At 41.6% G+C, this 27778-nt stretch overlaps 2 protein-coding genes across 4 annotated transcripts; one reads left to right on the top strand and one right to left on the bottom strand.

The window, feature by feature from the left end:
• Nucleotides 1-236: 236 nt before the first annotated feature.
• Nucleotides 237-8128, bottom strand: BORCS7 (BLOC-1 related complex subunit 7). The gene is made up of 5 exons (XM_028730421.2): nucleotides 7979-8128; nucleotides 5060-5122; nucleotides 3425-3468; nucleotides 2695-2715; nucleotides 237-1554 (listed from the first exon to the last, which is right to left on the bottom strand). Exons 1-5 carry the CDS (start codon nucleotides 8126-8128, stop codon nucleotides 1503-1505), a joined length of 330 nt encoding a protein of 109 aa, XP_028586254.1. The 3' UTR covers nucleotides 237-1502.
• Nucleotides 8123-24067, top strand: CYP17A1 (cytochrome P450 family 17 subfamily A member 1). 3 transcript variants are annotated; one of them, XM_028730415.2, is made up of 10 exons: nucleotides 8123-8208; nucleotides 10899-10976; nucleotides 11271-11403; nucleotides 13928-14066; nucleotides 15848-16077; nucleotides 16696-16782; nucleotides 18493-18708; nucleotides 19817-19986; nucleotides 20465-20568; nucleotides 21849-24067. In XM_028730415.2, the coding sequence occupies exons 3-10, from the start codon at nucleotides 11308-11310 to the stop codon at nucleotides 22124-22126; spliced, it is 1320 nt and encodes a 439-aa protein (XP_028586248.2). In that variant the 5' UTR covers nucleotides 8123-8208; nucleotides 10899-10976; nucleotides 11271-11307; the 3' UTR covers nucleotides 22127-24067. The 3 variants fall into 3 exon arrangements, with proteins under 3 accessions (XP_028586248.2, XP_028586249.2, XP_028586247.2); XM_028730416.2 differs by lacking the exons at nucleotides 8123-8208; nucleotides 10899-10976 and adding an exon at nucleotides 20683-20733 and having other exon boundaries at nucleotides 11071-11403; nucleotides 21849-21936; XM_028730414.2 differs by lacking the exons at nucleotides 8123-8208; nucleotides 10899-10976 and having other exon boundaries at nucleotides 11073-11403.
• The last annotated feature ends 3711 nt before the right edge of the window (nucleotides 24068-27778 follow it).

Here is a 27778-nt window from a genome sequence, read left to right as displayed (position 1 = left end):
TTTGGCTAAATAAGTAACAGCACTCATACAGTGACTGCATCACTCTTATCCACAGATATGTATTTAACTGGTACTAGATATGTATTTAACTGGTTCTTGTTCAAAAAGAGCAAGACATACAGCAATCGTAACATATATTGCCTGATTTTGTGTACAAAATACTTCGTACCTTCAGTTTTTTGCAATTTGTCAATGAAGCATGAGTACTGTTCTCTGAACAAAATACAAACAAAAAGGAAATGCAAATATATTTTAAATACATATTTTAGATCAGTTCTGTTTCCCATGGGCTTTAAATTGGTTCAAGCCACAGCACTGTATAAATAAGATATTGCACGTACATCTGCAGCTGTATATCTGAATAGATTACTGGTTCTGTAGGATATTACATAATGAAGCCAAGGCTGCTTAATCAAGAGCCGTAATAGCAGTGAGTGCTTAGGAATGCAGCCCAAGGCCAAAAGTGACAGCAGATGTACAGACTTAAGGGACCTCTTTCAAACACTTTCTGCAAAGGAAATATACACACTCAAGTAGTTTCAGAACAGCTCACACTCATGTAGCTAAAACTACATTAAGAAATAAGGGGAAATAAATTTAAAGTATAATCCCATGAATATTAATACAAAAGTTAAGCTCCATGTGTTCAATGGGGACTATTCCCAGAAAAATGTGCACAGGATTGCAGCTTAAATTAGAAACCATTGGCAGCTATACATATTGATGTATATAGATTGATTTATTTGCTAATTGGCTGAACTTAAGTCTTTTAAAGAAAATCCAAACAAGCTGTCAAATTTCATCTCTGCACACTCAGCTCCCACTAAACAAAGACCAAGTTGGGAGGGGAAAAATCCAGTCCTCCAACTCTTTCTTTAATTACTTATGTAGTAAAACTAGATAGATTTTCATGTTCAGGGATGCAAAATGCCAGTACAACGTGATGGTTGAACCTACACACAATAACCATACACAGGGAACCACCTGCATGCAGCTTTTTCAAACAGCTTTCTAGTGCTCATCCAACTACCATGAGATTGTATTCCTCAGCCCTCAAACATGAAAAATTTCAGCCTACTGATTAATCTGACTGAGCTCTGAACAGAGAAGAGTTTCATCCTTTAAAGCACTCTAAAACAAAACAAGATATATTTCATTTGTGATCTCCAGAAATGTAAATCCTTGGAAAAATTAATCCATTAAAAATATGCACACATGGGATTGCAGTCTGCAATTAGATACATTAAAATAGCCAGCTTTTTATAACTGCAACATTGGCGATGGAAAAAATCCAAGAGTTTCCTCCATTTGCAGGACAGAATCTTGTACACTGTGCAATGTACACTTTGCATCATTACAAACCGGCAGATTATTTGGGGATGAGATCAGTTCCATAGTGCATTTGGTGAAGAAGGAATAGAGGAAGGGTCTCCATAAATCCTCAGACATGTATTTTCTCAGTGGTTTCTATCAGCTCTTTAACACCGTGCAACAGTCTCTCTTCATTTCAGAAGGTGAGTCAGTTGGTCGCGCAAATTTGAAGACTGTTCAACACTGAAGATGAGAAGGAAGACTTCAATAGACACTCAAGGATATTAGGATATATTAAATATTGACTGTAAATGGGCCAGTCTGGGCTGCTTCTGCAATGTAAAGATGGACTAGGGTTGTCAGGAGAAAATGGGGAGGTATCTGCTGATTTAGTCCACTAATTGCCCCTCCCAAAATATCCTTTAGAGATTGAAAGATTGACCCTACGTCAACAAGAAGGGAACAGATGCTTCCATTTTAAAGGTTAACATTTAATACCCCACTGACTGACCCAAAAGGTTCTTGCAGCAGCTTAAAAAAATAGAAATAATGTTTGTTTTTACCTAACAAAACAACTTTACACCCAGGACTCAATTCAATTGCATCAACAACCAAGTAGCTAAAGATCCAACATTCTAGATACTTATCTTGGAGGGAGTCCTGACTTACTTCCAACTAAACATGTCTAGGGTTGGACTGCACATCTTTCTGACTGAGAAATGAGGGTGAGGAAGAAGTGAGGTGTAAATTTAAACGAAAGCTATAAGCATGAGGCTCATTGGCAGAATGAATCAGAGCTTGAGCGATCAGGATGTCACCTAGGAGAAGAACCTTTAGAGTGCAATCCTGTGGGTGTTTACTTGGAAATAAGTCCCAATGTGTCAAACAGGGACTGCTCACCAGTAGTAAGCCTTACTCTCACAAATGGAGGTCAGTAGAGCAGGAAACAGAAACCATGGTGGAAAAAGCCAAAACAGTACAGAGTATAGCCTTCTTGGTCCACTCACCTCTTTAAAACCATTTTTATATATCAAACAGTTTTATATATGCTTTTATTATATTGTAAACTGCTTCAAGATGCTTCATAAGAAGCAGTTCATAAATTAAAGGCTCTGGGTTATTATTTATTTATTTATGTATGTATTTATTTCATCGCACATTTTACCTGTTTTTACTATGTTACACTTTAAAAATCAAGCAATATCACTATTATTTAACATTTATTTGGTACCAGCAGTGTGCCACCTTTGTACAGTTTTGTACAGAGGTGATATAGTCCTAACCTATTTGGTTTACATTCAAAATAACATGAACAGAAGAAAAGGCAAAAGTAGCAACAAGGGGAAGTGTAAAAGCCACTCAAATAAAGCAGAGCAAACTTACTTTTTCTGAATAGCTTCTTGCCTAGAAAAAAAAGATGTCAATATAAAATAAATTATAAGAAAACTGGCTGCAAGGTGCTTAAGAACACAAACAGGTTGAACTGAATTCTGAACTGATGAAAGGCGGCCTGATTTCAGGAGGCTAAATAAATGAACGAGTATCAGATTGACTTCACTTCCATGATATATAGAACTGAACTGACATCCTGAAATTGCTACCAGTGTTGCAAAGAAGCTTGTGAAGTAAAGCTGCAAAAAGATAAATCCTACTTCTGAAGATTCCTTTTATGATGGCCATTAGATGCTTCTCAGAGATGTGTAAGGTAAAACAACCTAAGAGTCAATTTAGCTATTTTATCTTAGTAGTTAATAACAGAAGCTATCTTGGAATGCTGGTAGTAGAGGACAAGAGTAACAAAATAATGCAGTGTGGAGTGTAGCTGTTCAAGATTCCAGCATTTTTTGTTCCATTCTACAATCCCCAACAGTCAGACAGCATTCATTGGACAATAAGCATGTTTGGGAAGATTTCCTCCTTAGGGCCCCCCCAAAAAAATGTTTTTCTACTTCTGCAAATCATGGAGTTCCTCCAAGCTTGCTGAAATGTCACTTTTGTGTTTGGTAAGTGAAGTTTTGGTTACATCACAGCCTGGACACTGGAAACATTAGAGGGGATGAGATTTTAATAGTCCTGGTCAATCAAATAAAGAGTACACAATGCATATACTTACTGGTACTGCAGATGAGTAGTTATAATGGCCATTTTCCTTAAACTCTGCAAAGGAGAAAATATTAAATACGGTAGATTTCCCCTCACTATGATTCTCAATCATTACTCATGGCATTTTGTGTTACACTCTCCTAGCCTTGAGTATCTGTTGTTCTGAATGATCTGAAAGCTTTTGAAATTAACTTTATTTAACAATTTTATTTTTCCAGCTCTATACCTAGCCACTTCATACATTCTCCCAAATTTTTCAGTTCTGATCATGACACACCCTCCTAGAACTAATTTGGGAGCTTCCCTTTTAATTTTATTTAATACTAGATTTCAGATTCAATTCAGTAATTTTGGAATTCTAATCCTGAGAGCAACAAGCAAGATTCCTAATTGGCAAGCTTGATTAAAATAAAAAATAAAAATCTATCAGGCTTGGGCTGGACAACATATAGCTCACATACCATGTGTAACCAACCACACCATCTGCCACCAGCCATGGCCTAAAGTTCATCATCAGCAACTGTATAAATTATGGGAAAATGTAATTGCATTTTCTAGTTTTGGTTAAGTTTCATAGGAAGCAGAGTTCACCTCTTAGCCACAGAAGCTGAGCAAGCTCCCTTGCCACATAGACTGGCTCACCTAGAAGTCTGTAGACTGCCAGTACTGCTCAAGAATTAATAAAATAAATAATAAATAATACACCTTTATTGTCACTACACCACCTGTATGCAGTGAAATTAAACGAGCCCCCCTCCCCCCCCACATACACTTACTTCCTGAAACTCCAACATAAATCATGAAGGCACAAGATGGGAATTATTGGGGCGGGGATGCACAGATATATAAGCCAACCGTATGTAGCAATGTCCACAGTTCCATATTTCAAAGATGAACAACTAGAGATGAATGATTTTTTTTTTGTCTAGCTCAAAGCTGGTAACGTTCTTGGTATAGATAACAATAAGCCAATGACTGTTTAATTCTCTTTAAATCTAACCATTAATACTAATGTCAAGGCTATTCTGATAAATAGGTAAAGGTAAAGGTACCCCTGCCCGTAGGGGCCAGTCTTGACAGACTCTAGGGTTGTGCGCTCATCTCACTCTAGAGGCCGGGAGCCAGCGCTGTCCGCAGACACTTCCAGGTCACGTGGCCAGCGTGACGAAGCTGCTCTGGCGAGCCAGAGCTGCACACGGAAACGCCGTTTACCTTCCCGCTAGTAAGCGGTCCCTATTTATCTACTTGCACCCGGTGCTGAGGGGGGTGCTTTCGAACTGCTAGGTTGGCAGGCGCTGGGACCAAGCAACGGGAGAGCACCCCGCCACGGGGATTCGAACCGCCGACCATGCGATCGGCAAGTTCTAGGTGCTGAGGTTTTACCCACAGCGCCATCCGCGTCCCTTATTCTGATAAATACATAAACACTAATGTAGACTATTTGAAAATGATAAAGGCAGGTAGCCTATAGAGCTTCTGGGGTGAAGTCCAGATCATGTTAGGAATGGCGGGGAAACAAACACCTTTCAATTCCTAACCCTGCACTTTACGAGTCACCTCCTCTTTTTCCCATGTCTTGCAGTTCACAGAGAAGAACCTAGTTATCTGACAAAGTCCCCACTTTTGTAGCTCAAGCATTTCTTACATCTTCTGAGTGCAGAATGGCATCCTCTTGCATCACCATGTTTCTGGCAGCTTGTCCTAAGAACTGAAAGACATGGAAGCCACAGTAAGATACACAAGTTTCCTGTTCTTAGGTGCCAGTGATGTAGCATTCCACTGGTCCTCAAAGGTGCCAATTCTGCTCATAGCTTACTATTTCAATAGCATTTAAGCAATCTAAATGTAAGAATTATTGCAGGCTTAACAAACAGAGGGTTAAAAAAATATATTATTTGAGACTCATGGAAACATGCAGTCGGCTGCCGTGAGTTTGGAATTCTCTTTTCTTTTGACACAAGGTTTCAAGTAAGCTAAAGAATTAATACTCTAAAGCATGGGTAGGCAAACTAAGGCCTGGGGGCCAGATTTGGCCCAATCACCTTCTAAATCTGGCCCATGGACAGTCCGGGAATCAGCATGCTTTTACATGAGTAGAATGTGTCCTTTTATTTAAAATGCATCTCTGGGTTATTTGTGGGGCATAGGAATTCGTTCATTTCTTCTTCTTCAAAACATAGTCCGGCCACTGACAAGGTCTGAGGGACCGCCCCCCCCCCCACTGAAAAAGTTTGCTGACCCCTGCTCCAAAGGCTTGGGGACATTGAGATGCAATCACGAGCAGCTGAAATCGAGACTTGACAATCGAATAATTTGTATGCTTCCTTTATTCCATTGAACTTATCCCTTCTAAGATATCTGGTAGACCTACCAAACATTAAAATGAGGGTAGCCTTTACACAAGCAAGGTTAAATGTCCTTCTGCTAGAGGACTGGATTAGCTGGCACAAAGGAATTCCTAAGAAGGACAAAGTTTGTGGTTGCAACTCTGTGTCAATAGAAGATACAACTCATGTGGTCCTTGAATGCCCTTTAGAAACAACTATTCACCCATTGCTAAGGGAAGGTCACCCCCAGCAAAGACTTGTTTTTTGCTGTCTCTTGTAGAGAAGTATATATCCTTTCAGAATATCTGAATTTCTTACTAAGGCTCTACAAATCCATGCTATTAAACTTAAAGGGGTTATAGGAAATGATTTATCCTTTAAAGGTTAAGGAGCAGAAATGTAAATCTCTATTATTAATATTTTTATCATTTTCATGTGTATAATGGCTGTCTGCTAAAACACAATAAACTGACTAATTCTTATTTATATGTTTTCCAAAAGAAAATAAAACAAATTGTACAGCATTTTCCAATCGGCATTCCGTTAGTGTCTGACTTCCCCTCTACCCTTCCATGGTTTCCTCAAATTTCCTAGTACTGCTGCATATTATAATTATTCTATGCCTTCTCTCCTCCACCGTATTCGCAGTATACATTTTCTGCTGTTCTTAGTCAAATCCTGCTTGCGTTTTAACATGTTTACAATAAAAAAATAATAATCTACAAACATTTTCCAATCCTCCTTGAAAAAAGTCTCATCTTGCTCTGTAATTTTACTAGTTAAATTTGCTAATTCAGCATATTCCATCAGCTTCAACTGCCAATCCTCTTTAGTAGGTACTGCCTCATCTCACAATTTTTTGTGTACATATAGTATTCTTGCTCACATACAAGATTTTTTTTGGGGGGGTACATCTGTCCCAGTTACCCCTAAAAGAAAATATTCTGGTCTTTTGGGTAGAGCCTTCTTAAATATTCTCTTTACCTCGTTATAAATCATCTCCCAGAGTTTTAACCCAGGGAGTCCCAGAAAATAGGTAATGCCATGCAGCCCCCCCCCCCCATGAGCCTCTCTGAGGCTGTTGCCTCAAGTGGCACTTTGAGAGGGGCAACAGATTTGCTCTGAGTCCTGCACCCGCCTCCTTGCATTCTGCCAGTAGTTCTCTGCAAGGGTATTTATTTATTTATCTTTATATTTTTAATAAAAATCTCAAAGCGGTTTACAGCATATTAAATCAATAAAACAATAGCCAGGCACTGTTCCTCTGGCCTCATGAGGAGCCTCTTCAGTAGGGCTGGTGAGTCTGGGCCTCGTCCACTAGGCCAAGTGGAAGGGGCCTTGCAGGGAGCGGCTAACCTCTATTATACCTTATTCTCATGAGTGGAAGAATTTTAATGTTTTCTGTATGGGAGCAAAAAAGTAAATAAAGTACTTCCAAACACCCCCCCCCCCATATACTTCTGTATTTGACAACTTCTTGCTTTTAAGGCCAACATATCATGCAGGTGTGTTCAGCCACTTGAATGTAATACCTCAAAATAGGGAATAAATTTTACAAATTTTGACTGTTAAAAAGTCAAAATCCTCCCTCCCAGGCAAAAACAACAGGGCTTTTGTCCTTTTCAAAAGCATCATCACTTATGTTCTTTAATAAATGCAAGCAACTTGTATCAAATCCCTACCCCCCACCCCTTTCTCAACTTGGAGACTGTCAGTTGCTGGGAATCACAGGTGGGCTGTTGTTCTCATGTCTAGCTTGGGGACTTCCCACAGGCATCTGGCAAGATACTGTGAGAAGATGATGCTGGCCCAATCCTGCAGGCTTCTCTGCAGAAAGGCAGACCACGATTCGATTGCCAATCATCTGTCAGACCGAACGGGGCAGAGCACAGTATTTTATGATTGCTGCTAGTGGGAGAGAACTACTACGGCTTTTTAAAAGGAGGTGGAAACGGCAAGTGTGCTGAGAACTTTTGATTTTAAATCCCCGTTTCGATACCCATTTTTAAAACCAGAACAAGGAGTACAATGGAAAGCACTACTCAGCTGCTGTCCAACCCCCCTCCCCCCATGCCTAGGGCACCACACACCCCTTAAAGCGATAGGAAGCTGGAGCAGTTCCAAAGCAGCCCGCATCCCAACGAGAATACAAATCCCACCATGCATTGCGCTCCCCTGCTGCCGGTCTAAAGTTTTGCCCCAGCGCAGTGCTTTCTGGGCCTCGTAGTCTCTCTCACCTCGGCGCTCCGCGAACCCTTCAACACCTGTTTGGTGAGGGCGATGACATCCGTGCCGCAGCTCGTCACCTTCTCGGTCAACAGACCCTTCACCGAGTGGCCGAATCGAGTCTGAACGTCCACGGCGCTCGCAGCTGAGGGTGCCGCCATCTTGGTAATGTTACCCGCCCGAACAAGCCCGTCACTCACGTGAAGGATGCAACGACGGCGAGCGAGAAAGGGCAAAACAAGTGAAAAGGCAAGACGGCGAAACCGCTCTCCCAGAGGGTCCAGACCACGATCTTAGGGATGTTGTGTTCTCAGTCTGTCAGACCCACACAGTCAAACATTAAGAAGTAATGGGGACATGCCCTTCCCCATTCTCAGGATCACCGCTTCTTCACACAAAGTGATTTATTTGCGCGCGCGCGCGCACACCCCTCCTCAACCAAGATACTCAGATATAAATGAGAACAGAAAACAGAATCACAATCCCAGCCAATAAAATACAAATGTTTAATCAAATTAAAAGCGACAAAGCAGAAACACCAGAGAGGCACTCACAATCACACCAGTGTGGTGTGCCACACCCTTCAAGAACTACTGTTTTAAGCTCCTTGGGACAGGGACCTTTCTGTTCATTCTTTGTAAAATGCCAAGTGCAGACATGACACTGCATGAAAATATTAATAGTTGTCAGCTAAACCTGAAGTGAAAGGAGGTGGTAGAACACTGAGGTGAAAGAATGGGCTGCAGCCAGCACTTCATGGCAGGAAACAACACTTTTGTCTTTGTCTGCATATAAAAACTCCCTGTAAGGAGAAAATGAACACATCCTGGATAAATGTTCTGTGCCAGTAATCTCCCTGCTGGGCTAGTTTTCTCCTTGCAGGAGAAGCAGCACTGCTCACCTGTCTTCCCAACATCAAGCATCCCTGCCTGTAGGGAGCTTAGTGCAAGAGCAGTGGCAGAACCAATCTGATGTTCCTGCCACTATGCTCACACTGCACCAAGCTCCCTGCCACTGCATCCTTCCCCCTCCTGGTAACTGGGAGTGACACTCAGGGTTGGGAAGCCTGGTGAGCAACGCTGCCCCACCTCACCAACTTGTTACTGGTATCACCTCTGCATCCTCAATTTCATGCAAGCTTCCGTTTGCTATTTTGGCCAACTTAAGAAGCCTAAATGGGAGAAATAGATATCTACAGTAAACAATACACATGCAAATGCTACATACAGTGGTACCTCGGGTTAAGTACTTAATTCGTTCCAGAGGTCCGTTCTTAACCTGAAACTGTTCTTAACCTGAAGCACCACTTTAGCTAATTGGGCCTCCCACTGCTGCCGCACCACCGCTGCACGATTTCTGTTCTCATCCTGAAGCAAAGTTCTTAACCTGAAGCACTATTTCTGGGTTAGCGGAGTCTGTAACCTGAAGCGTATGTAACCTGAAGCGTATGTAACCCAAGGTACCACTGTATTTATCTGCCTAAGCAAATTCAGCTGAGACTGTTCCAAGGTTGCAATGGAAATTAAGGCAGAATGGATATGGGGAAATGACAGTACCGGCCTTAGCCATAGCAGTATCCAACTGCATAACTTATCTGGGGTCTCAGAACATTCAGCTTTGATCTTGTCATTACTTCAGAAGGCAGTGTCCCTCAGCTGTCACCTTGAGAAGTATCAAGAAATAGTGACCCCCAAGGGATGGCAGTGTTCACAACTGTCAAAATGGACCCTGACACCTGGAGATGGGGATGTCATAAAAAGCTGGTCTCGAGGGGAAGATATTTTGTGCCATCTTAAAGACTCACAAATTTATTATGGCATAAGCTTTCATGGACGATTGTCCACTTCATCGGATGATCCAATGAAGTAAAGTGCCTGAAAGCTTATACCATTATTTAAAATGTGTTAGTCTTTAAGGTGCCACAAGATATGAGTTGCGAAAACAATTCATTGAGCTCTCCTGTGACACAAGCTTGGAAGTGCAATTTCAGCAACTAACATTACAGTGGTACCTCAGGTTACAGACGCTTCAGGTTACAGACTCTGCTAACCCAGAAATAGTACCTCGGGTTAAGAACTTTGCTTCACGATGAGAACAGAAATCGAGCTACAGCGGTACGGCAGCAGTGGGAGGCCCCATTAGCTAAAGTGGTGCTTCAGGTTAAGAACAATTTCAGGTTAAGAACGGACCTCCAGAAAGAATTAAGTTCTTAACCCGAGGTACCACTGTATCTGCACGGTGGAACCTTCCCACCTTTTCTTCTTTCCATGACACACCCCCTAAAATCCCCAGGAGCCACAAGCAGAAATGAGAGTGTATGGAAGTTCTATCACACAGCTAAAACTCCTTGCACTAGTGAAACATTTGGATTCTGGCCTTAGTAATTGCCGTGACTAGCCTGTCATAATGAAAGGGCCTTTTCAGTGGTGGCACACAGCTTTGGAATGCTGTCCCACTCTGATACCTTCACCACAGCAGGTAATTTTATTTTCCCAGTCTGTGTCCTTTCTTGAACTGGTCCTATTGAATTATTTTTATGCTGCATTTTTAGATCTGCTACCTTTTAATGCCCTTTATGTTGTTTTTAAAGTAAGCTGTGAGCATAAACATATCAGCCAATAGAGAGATAATTAATAAATTCTGCTTTGCATTAAGAAACCTTAGACACCCCAGTTTAGAACTTCCAGTTTGACAGCTTAGATTTGTGTCTTTCATGAACAAATTGGGGGAGGATATGGCTACCCCATATTGGAATGTATTATGGGGATATTGAGGACTGCTTTTAGAATGGGAAAGTAGATTATACATTTTAATTAAACCAAATAACCCTTACTTCTGCATTTCCCACTGCATATCTTTGATTGTATATTTGGCTCAGATCCGCTAAAGAGTTTTGCACTTTGTTACTGCTTTTCTCTTTTTTTTTGGCAGGAGGCAAGGCTAGCCTTCGTGCTTCAGATTACTGCTATCTCCCATTGATTGTCCAGCAAGGCCTGGCACACCCCCAAGGTAAAAGCATGTGACTACAAACCGTTATAAGAGCCGTAACTTGGCTGTTGCAGGGATATTGCTTCCCTTTGTCTTCTTGTTCTTTGATTGCTGACCAAGCAGCAAACCACCTGGGGCAATGACTGTTCTACTGGCTGCCTTACTCTTGGGGCTGGCTCTTCTATCCTTCTGGAGGATGGCAAAAGGGAAACTGGAGCCCAAGGCAAACTACCCCAGATGCCTGCCATCCCTACCAGTCATCGGAAGCCTCTTTTATTTTATTGGACATACCCAGTACCATCTCTTTTTCCACAGATTGCAGCAGAAGTATGGCAGCCTCTACTCCTTGTACATGGGCTCCAGTTATGTAGTAGTGGTCCACGACTATACCCATGCCAAAGAGGTGCTGCTTAAGAAAGGGAAGATCTTTGGTGGCAGACCTCAAAAGGTAAGCAAGCTACAAGTGCCTTCCTTATTTCTAAGCCATGAAATCTGGTGGGTAGAGGTGATCACGTTTGCAACCCGAACATCCACTGTATGTTTTTTTAAGTTTGTAACCGGAGGTACCACTGTATATTGTTAAGTTATGACCTGACGTCTGCAGCAGAAAACAGGGTGGTTTTAACATGAAAAGGGACATACAGGCGATGAGCACTGAATCCTCTAACCTCTCCTCTGCGTTCAGTCATCCCAGAAACATTATCCCCAGCCCAGAACAGGGTACTAGGATTGAGCTAGGCTAGAAGAAATATACCTGAAATTTACATGGGAAATGAGGTGAGCAGTCATGTCTTGCTCTATCACATTGCATTTTGCCCTCAGCGAAAACTGTTATAATTCTATGAACATGCATTTGCTCCTCAGAGCATGATACAAGTGGGCTTCTGTGCTCCTTGAACGAAAGCATCACCCATTTTGTTCCTAAGGAAGAGTTACTACTTGGCTTGCTAACTGCAGGTTATAAATTTCTGAACTGGTTTATTGAATAAGTTTATTGATACCTTTAGTACAGTATTATCTACTCTGATTTGCAGCAGCACTGAAGGGCTTTGGCAGATTTCTTGCCAGTACAGTACCTAAGGTCCTTCTAATGGAGCTGTCAAGGACTGAAACTGGCACCTTCTGCATAAAAAGCATGTGTTTCACCACTGAGCTGTTGCCTTGCTGCTCCTATGAACCTGTCTTTGTAACCCAATGCAAAGAGAGTGAGAAACTACCTGGAGAGCAGCAGCATGGCCAGGAAGAGGCAAATTCTGATAGGCAGTTTTCTTCAGAGGAGTTAAGTTTCTGATTGATTATAACCCTTTCCTGTCCTATACTTTTCTGAACTTTCAGGGAGAAGAGGTGAAGAGGCAAGTGCTTTCATGCATCTTACTTTTAGATTATACTTATTTTTCATTGAAACATTAGCCTTAGCATGACTAAGTGCTTATGATCTATATGCATTATAGACACTACACAGTAAATTTTCATTCAGTTTAAAATACTGTAAATAGATGTGGATCGCAAGCTATGTGGTTCCTTTAGTATAATAAATTAATGTTTGCTGAGTTCTAGGTAGTACAGTGGTACCTCGGGTTAAGTACTTAATTCGTTCCGGAGGTCCATTCTTAACCTGAAACTGTTCTTAACCTGAAGCACCACTTTAGCTAATGGGGCCTCCTGCTGCCACTGTGCCGCCAGAACACAATTTCTGTTCTCATCCTGAAGCAAAGTTCTTAACCCGAGGTACTAAGCGTATGTAACCTGAAGTGTATGTAACCCGAGGTACCACTGTACTTCCGCCTTTCTTTACTCAAATATACTTTGTGGCCTTAAGAGAAAGTGGCATGTTCACATATTTTGTTTTCCTACCTTTCTGATGTCAAGGAATCATTTAGGTTCTTCTCCTAGGATGTTGACTTTGAGGAGGGATGTATATATATACAAAATCCAACAGCAAAACTACTTGACTATGCCATAAAACAAGGCTGATTGTAAGATCTGCAGTGCTGGAATGGTTCCTGAGGTGCTTTAGGAATTATTAGTCTTGGCCTCTGAGTAATATGCAACTTTCATATGTAACCTTTCAAAGAATTTTATGACCCAAATAAATTGCTGCACCTTCTGTTTTGCTAAAAAAAAAAGTGCAGTCATAACAAAAATAAAGAAAACAAAGAATCAGAAATATAAACCAGAAAGTGTTTGATTCTTTGTTTTCTTGTTATAGTAGCATTTTTTAACAATTCAATAAAATAATTATAATAAATAAATGAATTGCTGCACCTCTTAAATTACACCCTCATACCTCTTCAGCATGAATGCAGGTTCCCTAATGTACAGATGAAAAGGCACTAATGTTGCAGTATTATGTCTACAGTGGTAACTTGGTTTAAGAACAGCCCTGTTTACAAACTATTCAGTATAAGAACTCCACAAAACTGGAAGTAGTGTCCTGGTTTGCGAACTCTACCTCAGTCTACGAACGGAAGCCAAATGGTGGAAGGGCACTGGCGGCGGGAGGCCTCATTAGGGAAAGTGCACCTCGGTTTAAGAATGGTTTTGGTTCCAGAACGGACTTCTGGAACAGATTAAGTTCGTAAACCGAGGCACCACTGTATTCAGAAGTAAGTTCCATTACATTCACTAGAGCTTACCTACAGCCGAGTGCAGGACTGCAGTCAAAACGTATTTTAATTCCAGGATCAAGGGACATCCTCTTTTCTGTAAAAAGAGAACAATTCTGGGGCAAAATAGGCTTTTAACATACAAAACTGGTTTGCATATATTTGCCCATTTTAAGCCATAATAATTAGGGAATAACAAACCTGTATCAGTGATATTGTGAATAACTTTTCGGTCTGAAGTGGCTTTAAAAAGTAAATTTTAATCAAATGCAGAAGAATGAATCTGATGAAAATGTTTGTGTTTTTCCTCCTTCCAAGTAAAATAAAACTACAATGCTGTTAAGTTTTCTTCTTCGTTGATTCAAGGTGACAACAGACTTGCTGACTCGAAATGGGAAAGACATTGCATTTGCCAATTACAGCCCGGTCTGGAAAGTTCAGCGCAAGCTGGCACATTCTGCACTCTCCATGTTTGGAAAGGGTTCTCTGGCCCTGGAGAAAATCAGTAAGTAAACAAAGGAAATGTTGGGATTGCTGTAAGAGAATTCCAAGAAGGGAGCTGAGGAGAGAAGATCCTAGTGATGACTCTTGTGGCCAAAACATTAGGGTAATTTGCTCCTCTTTGGCTGAATAACACTTTAAGCATTTGTTTTCAGAGCAGTGTTCATTCTCCTCCAGCCAGAGTGCATATATACACATCACCAGAATTTAGGCACACACCACAAACCCCAGGTTGAGCTTAGGGAGGAATCTGTTTTTCCAGGTTGCAGCTGAAACTGGATTTATGCCATCATTCACTGATCAGCTGGTGCTTGCATCACTCTTTAAATTACCTCCTTACCTGCCTTCTCAGAACAGATATTGAAATAGAAAAATGATAGTTATATGCAAAAATGTTTTTTAAAAAGAGTTTCAAACAATTTTTAAAGCAGATAAATTCAAGTACCTGAAAAATGAAGCAATGTGAAAGTCCACCTGAAACATTGGGGGGGGGGCACAGAGGGGTGGCAACCAAATTAAATTATGTGTGTCCATTCAGGAGTGCAGGTGCAGGGGGGAAAGAACTAGAGGAAGTGTGCACCCATTCCCAGTTCTATACTTCTATACTTGCTCTGAATGTTAAGTCTGTTTCCAACCATTGGTACAGTGTTTGGGTGCAGTTGTGTTTGGCTGCCTAAACCTTTCAAAGACAGAATTCCATCTTATAGCCACATGCTGGTTTATGCTGGAGCAACCGTGCTCTTTTGGGGAGGGAGCATTATCTTTCTAGAACTACACTTTGACTAATTTCAGGCATGCATTAGGCACCTGCAACTTTAGGAGTAGCAATCAGATTTCCTTACAAATATTTTCTTTGTACAGTATTATATATTCTTCTCATCACACAGACTACTGGGGTTCAGGTGAATCATGGATTTGTAGTGTAATGGTTTTTTAAAAACAAAACAAAACTGTATTATATAATGTGAAAAGGTCTAACAGAATACAAATAATCTCAAAGAGCAACAAAAAATATATATATAAAGCAGGATGTCCCAGTTGAATAACTATAGGAAACACATGATCACTGGAACAAAGAAAATTAGATATAATGTACTGGTACTGGATCATATCCCTTCTAGGCATGCCCCTATGACCCCCTAATATATTGCAGCCAATCTTTGAGGTCAATTAAGAAGAAAACTCTTTGCAGGAAAGAGCAGCTATGATTCTGATTATTTTCTATGCATATAGGAGTTAATTTTCTCAGCCTGCATCAGATTGGAAGTACCATATGGGAGGAAAGGGGAGCAGGAAGGAGACTGTACAAAATTCTTAGTACAGGGCATTGTCTTGTTTTGTCCTTTACTGTCACTTAGTGGTAGTGGTCAGAACTTACTTGCAGTGTGGCCAAAGAAATACTCTTTATCAGTCCCTTTCTGTTAAAAAAGAAGAAGAGAAGTAAAACAAGAATAGACAAGATCTCAAATTTTACTGCGCATGTCAGGAACAATAGAATAGCTACCCAGACAGCAAGGATTCTTAATATGGGAAGTAATACAGTCAAGATAATGACCTCCCGACAAAGCCATTAGCAAGTTTGTGGAGGAACTGGCTTTGAACCCTTGTCTCCCAATGTGGAACCAGTATTCTTATCTGCTGGATTACCCTGTCTATTTCAAAGTCGCCCCATCTCCAAATCTGGGTTGCCAGTGTCCCTCAGTTTCATCCTTTCATCTTTATTCATAACCACCTTCTTCTAGCTCCTAAAGGTTTTAACATCCCTTCATGCATCTCTTCTTTTAGTCTGTCAAGAAGCAGCTACTTTGTGTGAACTTCTGAGTGCTAAACAGGATTTGCCCCTGGACATGGCACCTGAACTGGCACGTGCTGTTACTAATGTGGTGTGCACCATCTGCTTTAACTCATCCTACCAGCGTGGAGACCCTGAGTTTGAGTCCATGCTCCAATATAGCCAAGGCATTATTGATACTGTAGCCAAGGAGAGCACGTTGGATATCTTCCCATGGCTTCAGGTGAGAGCTGGTGGGAAGGGCTAGCAACCAAATAACACATATTCACCTGATTTGCCATTCTTCATTAAGAGAGGTTGAGGAGAGAGGGCTAGGTACTCTTTTAGGATAGATAGATAGATATAGATAGATGATAGATAGATAGATAGATAGATAGATAGATAGATAGATAGAGCCAGTTATTCAAGTGGGCAATAGCAAATAGATCAGCTGACCTAGAATTCTATGTGAGGGAGGGGGGAAATCACTTTGTGTTCATTGAACAGAATGTGTTCTTTGACTGGGCAAAATCCATAGTTACTTGTTTCAATGGGATATATTTGATGCAGATATTCTGTACTTCCATGTGCATGCACATCTTGTCAATCATTGCAGCGTATAGAAAGTCAGAATAGAGACCCATAAGGTTTTACTGGAAGAGAAATCATACTAAGTTATACAGGGATTTTGAGCATGTGCAGGATGCCAGAAACATCTAGTCAGGTCACAGTCTACATTACACGGAACAGATCTGTTTGCTTCATAAACCTTAGTGGCAGGGATTAACACAGGAGTTCTGGAGAGGGGATTATTTTCTGCAGTCAGGAAAGGAGTTGTCATTATGGTTGTTTCTTTCTCCAGTTCTTTCCCAATAAAGACTTGGCACTACTGAGGAAATGTGTGGAAGCAAGAGATCAGCTCCTACAGCAGAAGTTTGCAAAACATAAAGTAAGTAGAATACACTTAATATTATTGTTATTGATTACCTGTTCTTCACCCTAAGGTCCCAGGGTGGGTTACAACAATTAAAACACAATATTAAAAACACTTAAAAATAACTTACACACACAGAAGTAAGGTGGGTCCTAAAAAGATGCACCTCAAGTCTCAAAAGCCAGGGTAAAGAGATGCATAGAGTAGCAAACCCAGCAAAAGAGAGAAAGCTGTTTCATGGAGATGGAAGGATCTGTGGATAAAAGCAATGAGCATCATAGCAAAGATGAAAATGGTACTCCAATATGAATCACAATTAGAACACAATTTTGGATGATGAGAGAAAAGGGAAGGAGAGAAAGATGTGTGCATAAAGAAGGATCCTGCTTCAAGACTCTACGTCTTACCTTCTCCCACCTTTTTAACAATAGGCACACAAGTGGGAAGAAGCCTCAGTTCTGGTGCCTCAGTTCTGGAGCTCTCAGTCACCAGGTGTCCTAAACCAGGAAGATGGGGGGATGTTGGCACAGTAAGAAATGCTAAATTGGACAGAGCACATAGAACAGAAAGATCCTACATGCTTTGCTGTCATGTCCTTTGAAGCCCAGTTATTTAAGAAGAAATACAATATTTTATATCTCATTTGTGAACCGCAGTCATTCTCAGAATGGTTCACAACAATAACAATCAGACTCATGGGCAAACCGTATTACCCTCACTATAACAGAACTGGAATATCAGGTGCTGTTAGTGGTATCAACAATGGGATTGTGTGGCCGGGCTCTGCTCCCCCAAAAGATGGTGATGGCAAAGTAGAAATACTATACAGCAGCTTCCTTTATTTAAAATATGTACCGGTATATTCTGCCTTTCCTCATGGAGTTCAAAGCATTACTGTGTTCTTCCTGTCAAGACAGTGGTTATACTTTTGGGGTTAGCAGCGGGAAAGCCAGTTTCAAATCCTCGCTCAGCTTTGATAAATGTTCAGGGTAGCCTTGGGCTAATCTACCTTACAAGTTTATTCTTCTTGTGAAACTAAAAAATGCTACTCTGAGCTTCTCACCTCCATAAAAGTCAAAGTCACTTTTCACAGTGACTAAGATTCATTCATTCATTTAACGTATGGGCAGAGATCAGGGCTGGCCCAAGAGACACCCAAGTATAGGGCGGTATATAAATAATAAGAATAAGAATAATAAGAATGATCAGGCTGCAATACCAGAGAGTAAGTGCTATTGAGCTCAGTGGGACATACTTCTCAATAGACAGAGTCTTGCAGTGTAAGGCTCAATTTACAATAAACAAATAAAACACTCCTCATGTTCCCTAAAAAATTGCTGGCTGCTGAGCCATTACAGTGCAAATAGGCTTTGCAGGACAGGACTGCAGCCATTAGATATATAAAAAAACCTAATCTATACTGACTCGCCCATTTCATGATACTTTTGCCCATGTTCCAAAATGTTATATTGATCTCAACAGAATTTATTTCAAATTAGTGGGCATATAGTCACAGCTTCAGAATTTTAAAACAAGATTTGTATTTTATATTGTATTTCCCTCTTACGTGTTTTGGGGGAGGTCTGACAGTGGCAGTGGCTGGCAGCTGGCATTTTTAAAGACTTATGACAGTAGTTGTTTGCAGGTTGGGGGTAGGTAGATGATGGCCTAGACCTTAAATTGTCGCTCGATCTTAGCCCACAGTTGCTTTCATCTTCTACCCAGGAAATGTTCAGCGATGACGATTCTGCCAATTGTTTAATAAACGTACTCCTGAGAGCCAAACTCAACATGGAAAACAACAACAGTCAACTGTTGCCTGGGCAGGAGCTGACGGACGACCACCTGCTCATGACAGTGGCTGACATCTTTGGAGCTGGTGTGGAGACGACCACAACTGTGTTGAAGTGGATTGTGCTCTATCTCCTGCACTACCCAGAGGTACAGCTCCTCTAGTCCTGCCCGAATTCCTGGGGATTCTTGACAGTGTGTTATGTGAACAAGACAGAGAAGAATAGCATAAAGTGCAATCCTATGCAAGCCCCACGTCGATTCCTGCATTGCAGGGAGTTGGGCTAAATGACCCTCTTGGTACCTCCCAACCCTACAATTCTATGATTCTATGAAACAGTCGATATCATCTAATGCAAACAAGTCAGGATGAATGCTCAATAAATAGGTCATCTGGAAACAGGGATGGGGGAGAATTTTGATGCCGTTCTCATTTAAAGGTGAACCTATCTAATTCACACTTTCGGAAACAGTATGTGAACCAAAAGAAAGCCATCCTTCAAAATTAACACGTCGCTGAATTATGCAACACAGTTCTCCTACAAAGTAATGGGTACCAAAAGTGCATATACTAGGGTAAAGTATACATATAAATGCATGTATTAGTTAAAATAACACAGAAAAGTGCATTATATTTGGGGGGAGGAAAAAATGTATATTTGGGCAAAATTGTATACAAAAATGTACACATTGGGAGAAATTTGTGCTAAAATGCTGATGAATTTTCACGAGGACTTTAAAAAGAAATCACAAAAAGATGTGGAACTGAATTTAAAACGAGAAACTGAGAGAAATTGAAACTGAAAGATTTGCTCATTCCTATCTGGAAGTGACCTTTCTTCATGGGACTGCACCATTTTTAGAGGCATGGAGAGGGGGAATCACCCAATCCACACACTGATGACTGCATACAGTAATTAAAAATGGCTCCCTTATGTTCCAGCCCTCCCCAAACAAGCAATACCATAGCTTCCCGCACTCCTCTGTTAGCACAGGAGGTCTTGGTAAATGGGAAGTGGAAAAGCTGTTATCCACTAGCGGTGTAGTTTCTCACATCTATTGCGTGAGCAAAGGAATTAATACATGAAGCCCTATTTCAAAAGTACACGAAGAGGCAGTAGCTTTCTTTCCACTGTTGAGTCGCCCAACTGTAAGAAAAATGGTGAGGCCGACAGTTAAAGAAATTAGGGGGGAAAGAGAGACTTCCTAACCTGCTGCTCTCATTGTCTGATTTGTCTAACTCTTCCACACTTCCTAGGTGCAGCAAAAGATCCAAGAGGAACTGGATCAGAAACTTGGCTTTAACAGATTTCCTCAGCTTGATGACCGGCAGCACTTGCCTTATTTGGACGCTACCATTAGTGAAACTCTGCGCATCCGGCCTGTAGCCCCACTCCTTATCCCACACGAGGCACTGGCAGATACAAGGTAAAGTCCATTTCCAAAAGTGAGATCTGCTGCAAAGCTGAGGTGCAGAAGGAGACATAAGGGCATCAGTAAGAGGAAGCGGGTGATGCTGTGGTCTAAACCACTGAGCCTAGGGCTTGCCGATTGGAAGGTTGGCGGTTCAAATCCCCGCAACGGGGTGAGCTCCCATTGCTCAGTCCCCACTCCTGCCCACCTAGCAGTTCGAAAGCACATCAAAGTGCAAGTAGATAAATAGGTACCGCTCCAGCGGGAAGGTAAATGGTATTTCTGTGCGCTGCTCTGGTTTCACCAGAAGCAGCTTAGTCATGCTTGCCACATGACCTGGAAAAACTGTCTGTGGACAAATGTTGGCTCCCTCGGCCAGTAATGCGAGACGAGCGCCACAACCCCAGTCGTTCGCGACTGGACTTAACTGTCAGGAGTCCTTTACCTTTACCTTTTTAAGAGGAAGCCACTGATAGCCTTTGTCTTTCTGCAGCATTGGGAAATACGACATTCCTAAGGGAGCTCACGTTGTGATTAACCTGTGGTCCATTCACCATGATGAGAAAGAGTGGGACAAGCCAGGGGAATTTAATCCAGGTGAGTCTGCCACATTGCCTCCTGGCATATGTGTGTGTGTGTGTGTGCTGCTTAAATTCCCTTTTTGTCTGGGCAGGGTGGATTTTCAACACACTTTTTCTATTCCTTTTCCAGCCCAGTAACTGAAACTGACTTGGTCACATCTCTGGCGGGCTAGGGACAAAGGTGAAAGCTGTTTCCTAGTTTTGCTGGATCTCTCAGCAGCCTTTGATACCATCAACCATGACATCCTTCTGGAGCTGGGGGCACTGTCATATAGTGGTTCTGCTCCTTCCTCCTGGGCCGTGCCCAGAAAGTGGTGTTGGGGGATGAGTGTTCAAACCTCTGGGCTCTCACTTGTGGGGTACCTCAGGACTCTATCCTCTCCCCCATGCTTTTTAACATCTATATGAAGCCGCTGGAGAGATCATCAGGGGGTTTGGACTGGGTGTTCATCAGTATGCAGATGACACCCAGCTCTACCTCTCTTTTAAATCAGAACCAGTGAAGGTGGTGAATGTCCTGTGTGAGTGTCTGGAGGCAGTTGGAGGATAGATGGCAGCTAACAGATTGAGGTTGGACCCTGACAAGACAGAAGTACTGTTTCAGGGGGGACAGGGGGCTGGTAGGTGTGGGGGACTCCCTGGTCCTGCGTTATAGAATTACTGTCCACAGGCACATTTGAGAAGGGTCTGTAGCAGATGTGAAGAGCCTTCGGCCCTCCAAATATTTGTTTATTTCAACACTGTGTATACTGCTTGATCACAGCAATACTGGAGGAGCATTATAATAAGACTAAAAATGAGTTAAAACAATAAAATCAGAATTCATTCAGAAAGCCTGCTGGAATAATTAAAAAAGTCTTCGGTAAGTGCCAAAAGTGCAACAGGAAGACAGGAGTGCCACAAAACTGGGCCCACAGTACTGAATGTACGAGCCATGGATCTGAGCCATGAGGAACCACTAATAGTGACTCCCCCAAAAAGGCCCTAGTGCCTGAGCAGGGATATAAGGGATCAGGTATGAGGTGTCCTGGACCCAACTTGTTAAGGGGCTCATTAAAGAATACAAGAACCATGAACATGATCTGGTAGCATAGGAACTACAACTCCCATCAGCCTCAGCAAGCATGGCCAAGGACCAGGGATGATGGGAGTTATAACTCAGCAACATCTGGAGGGTCAAAGTTTCCCTTCATCTGGTCTATAGAGATATTCCAGCCAAGTTCTTGTATGGTATCAGTTTATGTTTTATTTATGTTTCCTGGGGATATGTTTATGTGTGTTCTTCCTCCCACACAGGACGTTTCCTGGATAAGGATGGGAAGAGAATCGCCTCTCCCTCACCCAGTTATCTTCCCTTTGGAGCTGGTATCCGGGTTTGTTTGGGAGAAGTACTGGCCAAGATGGAGCTGTTCCTCTTTATAGCGTGGACCTTGCAGAGATTCACACTCAGCGTCCCTCAAGGCCACACATTGCCTGAACCAGAGGGGAAATTTGGAGTTGTGCTTCAAGTACCAAATTTCAAAGTGAAGGCCACACTGCGGGAAGCTTGGAAGGCCAAAGTAAGAGAGGAGTGACGTTATTTGGCTCTCAGACAGCCTCCCTAAATGGAAAGAGACCAAAAATTACTTCAGCTGGTTCAGTAAAAGTTTTGCTGTGTGTCAAGAAGGGGAAGTAAACTGCTTGGTCAAGGACACGAGCCACTATCCACATAGTAGAATATATTAGGCACATTGGACAAAGGCAGAAAGGACACCACAGTTCATAAGAAACTTTTTTGACATCAAAAGTTGCATCTTCTTCCATCTCTCCCTCAGACTCCAATGGAATAACTGAGAATGCAGTGTTTTGCATGGCAGAGCAGTAACAACTCTGAAGTGTCTCTAAACAAAGAGGTCACCCCATTTGTCTCCCATTGCTGGACTCCTGTCATTAACTTATACTGTTAATTTTATTTCAGTGATCTTAACCTGTGGAACACAGCTCACCCATTTAGATATGAACTTTGTCCCTTCTGTGTCCTCCCATTCTTATTTTTTGGTGCCGCCATTGACGTTAGCACAGGATCCTCAAATGCTTGTGCTGAAAGATCTGGTCATGATTAGTTAGGAAATAACGACACCAGCCAAAGCACTAGCACAACAAATTAGGGAAAGCCCTGGTTTGAGAAGAGCATGCATAAAACAAGGACAGAGCGCTGCAAAACCATTGTCATGGGTCTTATGTAACTTAACTATGAGCACCAGAGGCAGATGGGAATACTGCGATGCCTCTGTTGCTTGCCAGTACCTATGGACAGCAGCAAAAAATCCACAACCTTGAACGCAACCCATTTTATGTCCTAGTACTTTCTGTAGAGAGGGGAGAGCATTAGCTGTCCAATGACGGGATTAAAATAGCTTTAGGAAGTGTGTCGGAAGAAAAGCGAAACTGGTTGGTTCTTATCTAGGGGGACCTCACGCAGAAGCTGTGGATATAACATCAAATTATAAGGGGGTTACTTCAAGGAAGAAAAATAGCTCTCATTTAAAGCCAGGGTATAGTTAGGGAGGTCTAATCAGCTGGCTTTACAGTGGGTGAGAAGATCAACGGCCTCATACCTCAGCTGGAGTCTGTTCACACCATGTATTTGTTCAAAACTGAGGCCTATGCAGTACAGGAGAGTTAACGAAACTGTGTCTTCTGGATGTTGATGGACTATAAGCCCCATCCCTAATCATTGGCCATTCTGGGGGGGACTGATGGGAGTTGAAGTCTAACAATATCTGGAAGGCCACATGTTATCCATTCTTGCAGTAAAAGCCTTCTGCTACAAGGATAGGGCTTCCTCAGATTTATAGGGATATTCACTTGTATCACTACAGAGAAGAAGCCAGAAACTAATTTCACCCACTTCCTAATTTGGTACAGCTTACTTCTACCCCACTTTATCCTCCCTCTAGAAATACCATTGAGTTTAGTTACCTACATCCTATTTCTCTCATATACAGCTTTTCTTCCACCCACATATTTTTGACTTTCCACCTGGTGTTATGCTCAGTACAACTGCCAAAAGGGTTTTTTCTTTTTTCAATTTGCTTTTCTGTTTTATCATATCATCAACGCATACTGTGTTACAGTCAGACACAGGACAATTGGGGGAAAAACAAACATATATATACAACACATATATATGAATAATAATGGTAACATAGCTTATTCCTTCAGTTTATTTGACTCTTATAAACCTGTTTTTACTCCCCTTCCACTCTTTCCATGGTTTCCTAAGTGCTATCTTATCAACTGCGTTTTCTTACTCTACTAAGTTGTTTTCAGTACCTTATATTATCCCACGTTGTAACATCTACTGCTGAGTGTTTTTTGTCAGCCTGTTACGATTATTTTCTTGTTATAATATTTTTCCATATAATCTATATATAATGTCCAGTCTTCTTTTAAATTCTTATACAGTGGTACCTCAGATTACATACGCTTCAGGTTACAGACTCCGCTAACCCAGAAATAGTACCTCGGGTTAGGAACTTTGCTTCAGGGTGAGAATAGAAATCGTGCGGTGGCCGCATGGCGGCAGCGGGAGGCTCCATTAGCTAAAGTGGTGCTTCAGGTTAAGAACAGTTTCAGGTTAAGAACGGACCTCTGGAACGAATTAAGTACGTAACCAGAGGTACCACTGTAGTTCTTTTTTAATGCATAACTAGCAGTGAATTTTAAGTTTGTTTTCCACAATTGTTCCCACAGGTTCAAATCAATATTATGACCCACATCTTGTGCCCATTTGATCACAGATGATTTTACCAGTTCTTCTTTCGTTTCCCAGTCAAGTAATATCCTATACATTTTAGATAAATTTTTAACTCTAAATTTTAATATTTCTTTTTCAAATTTTGATGGTTTTTCTGAGAATCCCAATTTCTTATCTACCTTAGATTTTGAATTGATTTGGTGATAATTTAGTCCAACACGTACCCTTTAATCTCTTCATTTTTCCCTTATTTTTGGTTCTCCTTCTGAGATGTCGAGCAATTCCCCCCCCCCCCCCCTTGTCGCAGCTTCTATTGGGAGTAATCACTTTGGTGTTTCGTTTTCTAACAATTTTTTGTATTTTTGCCATACTAATTTTTTTCTAATAACATGATTGGTGAAGCTTTTACATATTCCAGCTTTGCCGTACCAAATGCCAGCCATATTTGACATCATGGCCCTCCAAGTTTAGCAACTATGTATTTTCTAGCAATAAAGGTAATGGGACCCCTGACCATTAGGTCCAGTTGTGAACAACTCTGGGGTTGCGGCGCTCATCTCGCTTTATTGGCCGAGGGAGCCAGTGTACAGCTTCCGGGTCATGTGGCCAGCATGACTAAGCCGCTTCTGGAGAACCAGAGCAGCACACGGAAACACCGTTTACCTTCCCGCTGGAGCGGTACCTATTTATCTACTTGCACTTTGACGTGCTTTCGAACTGCTAGGTTGGCAGGAGCAGGGACCAAGCAACGGGAGCTCACCAAGTTGCGGGGATTCGAACTGCCGACCTTCTGGTCGGCAAGTTCTAGGCTCTGTGGTTTAACCCACAGCGCCACCCGCGTCCCTATTTTCTAGCAATACCCAGTCTTTAATTCAACACAGGTAGGGAGCTTCAAAATTCAATTCTAAGTCAGGGAGTGCAAAACCTCCTCTGTCTTCTATGTCAATAAGGATCGTATGTTTTATCCTAGGTTTCTTCCCCCTCCAGATAAACTTAGACAGATCTTTTCACCAATTTTTCAGACATCGTGTATTGTTAAGTATTGGGGTCATTTGCAATAAGAATAGCATTAGAAGAAACTAGGGAAAATTACCAGCTGAAAAATAAGAGAAAAAAGTGAAGTACTTAGGAGTGTGGCTATAGGTAAATAATCATAACATTTATATAGATAATTATGTGAGGACTTGGAAAGAAATTAAAAAAGACTTAGATAGATGAAGCAGAATGCAATTATCATTAATGGGGAGAATCTCGGCAATAAAAATTAATATTCTCCCCAAAAATACTAAAAGGGTTTTATTTTTATTACTTATTTTGGAATATATAAATCTGATTTGGGGACTGTTTATTCAGCCAAAGGTTGACAGGGTGTGAACCCCATTAAGCTTCTGATTAAACATGGTTAGTTTGCATACCATTTGCAGCAGGGACTCTAAATTGAGGGGGGTGGTAATTATTCAATAAATATGATTCAATAAAGTTGTCCTAGGTTTTATTAACACAAACAAATTTTGCTTTTTAAAAATGCTAAGCTTTCTCGCTAAAAGCAACAATCCTACACTATTTACCTGGGAACAAACCACACTGGAAATTTCTTCCAATAGAATGACAGCATAACTTAGCTAAAAATGATTAAAATATAACAACTAGTAAATTAGGAAGCTTCAGCTATTTCAGAAGGGAATATTTGCTATATTCCTATGCTCAGATTGCTTCGAAGCAAAGATCACCATATTCAACGTGACGTACTCCATGTTGATGTTGTCTAATTCTACAAAGTTACTGAAAGGTTTAGAGAACTACAATTACAATTGCTTTCTTGGTTGGTTGATTCCTCTATTAGTATATTTGCCACTAGACCTATAGACCCCGTTCTCCATATTCCTTGTATGCATGGATGAACTTGTGTGCATATTTTACCATCTTTGCTTCACATTTACCATGGTTTTATGATCTACATGTATTATGGATTCTGGCTGAATTAAAACATATCCCTCAGTAATTGATGTCACATTTCACTGAAGTAGAGAGCATGTACATTTGTCCTGGTCATAAAAGCAAAAGGTAAAATGTGCAAGTATGCAGAGAAGCTAGAGATTGTTTTATATTATTTGAACTCACAGTATACAAAATAGCACCAATAACAGAAGTCACACCGAATAGGAACCATCCTACCATCTCATGAGCCTGACCAAACTGCGGGAGGCAGTGGAAGACAGGAGTGCCTGGCGTGCTCTGGTCCATGGGGTCACGAAGAGTCGGACACGACTAAACGACTAAACAAACCATCTCTTCAGTCCCCAAAGGCCAGATGAAGGCTTTAACTGATGTGGAAAAGACGTCATCCAGGAGAACAAATGTCTCTCTGATGGGCGGGAGTTCCAAAACTGATCAAATTTGGCTACACAGTGACATTACTGGAGGCAGACAAAACCGTCACACTGCCTTCAATGTGAAGAGGCAGGAGAGAAAGGAACACCACCCTTGCCCAGTCAACTTCCTATTTTGCCATCCTGGTTTAGTTGCCTATTAGCATTCCCCTCTCCCAGGCCAGCTATACATGTATGCAGTTGCAGGACTGGTTGAAGCAGAATGTGGATGAAGACCCACAACTGTATGCACATCCCACTGAAAGCAGTACAGGGGAGGTGGACAATACCCACATTCAGATGAGCATCCGAACAAAGGTGTTGTTCATCTTTCAACAGGAAGCACATTTCAACAGAATGAGCATCCATAGTCTACCGCAATTAGTCAACATGGCCAGGATGAATGAGCATCAGTCTGGCTGTTTCAGCAACTCTTTTGCACGTTACCTGCCTTGATAACAGTTTGCATATACTGGGGAGCTCGCTAGATGGCACCAGCTCACACATATTTACAACAGTTCCTCAAGATTATGATACAAGTCACTCAGCTGCAGTTGCAGTATTAAAAGATTCCAAAAATGAGAAATTCCAAAATACCAAAGTATCACAAAATAATGTGCAAGCTTTTGAGTTCTTAAGAACTCTAAATCAGGCTAGATGGTAAACAGCAGTGAGGAGAGGAAAAAGTAGCTTATGGGTGATGCTTTCTCTATCTGGTCCAAGTCTTAAAATAGAAAGGGGAGAGGAGGTAGCAGACATTCAAATGGGTTTTTTTTTTGCCTGTTGTGCAGATGTCAGTTTGCACCAAAGCCTGCTGGGAAACAGAAGGATAATGATGGCAGAACCCTCATCTCTGAAAACACAGTAGACAGTGACTGGCCCAAGGTCACCTCATGAGCTTCATGGTCGAGTGGGGGGTATGAACCCTGGTCTCCCAGGTCTTAGTCCAACACTAACCACTACACCACACTGCTTCCTTGTTTGGTGTAAAAGAGAAATAAGAGAAACTAGCCCTTATGTTAGAAAAGCTGGAAATTACTTGTGCAAAGCAGTAAGTCAATAGAATATAATTGTAGAATTGGAAGGGACCATGAGGATCATCTAGTCCAACCCCTGCA

Source organism: Podarcis muralis, chromosome 6, assembly GCF_964188315.1.
Source record: "Podarcis muralis chromosome 6, rPodMur119.hap1.1, whole genome shotgun sequence".
NCBI classification, from domain to species: domain Eukaryota; kingdom Metazoa; phylum Chordata; class Lepidosauria; order Squamata; family Lacertidae; genus Podarcis; species Podarcis muralis.
The sequence above is the reverse complement of the archived record's forward strand: the minus strand, read 5'-3'. Positions and strand labels throughout refer to the sequence as shown.

Excerpts from the sequence above, each read along its gene's own strand:
- BORCS7 (XM_028730421.2), bottom strand. The coding sequence starts at position 8,128 with ATGGCGGCACCCTCAGCTGCGAGCGCCGTGGACGTTCAGACTCGATTC. Across the intron at positions 5,123-7,978 it reads AGGGTTCGCGGAGCGCCGAG|TTCTTAGGACAAGCTGCCAG; the intron begins GTGAGAGAGACT and ends CATGTCTTTCAG. Across the intron at positions 1,555-2,694 it reads CAAGAAGCTATTCAGAAAAA|TGTTGAACAGTCTTCAAATT; the intron begins GTAAGTTTGCTC and ends TCTCATCTTCAG.
- CYP17A1 (XM_028730414.2), top strand. The coding sequence starts at position 11,095 with ATGACTGTTCTACTGGCTGCCTTACTCTTGGGGCTGGCTCTTCTATCC. Across the intron at positions 11,404-13,927 it reads TTGGTGGCAGACCTCAAAAG|GTGACAACAGACTTGCTGAC; the intron begins GTAAGCAAGCTA and ends CGTTGATTCAAG. Across the intron at positions 19,987-20,464 it reads GAGGCACTGGCAGATACAAG|CATTGGGAAATACGACATTC; the intron begins GTAAAGTCCATT and ends GTCTTTCTGCAG.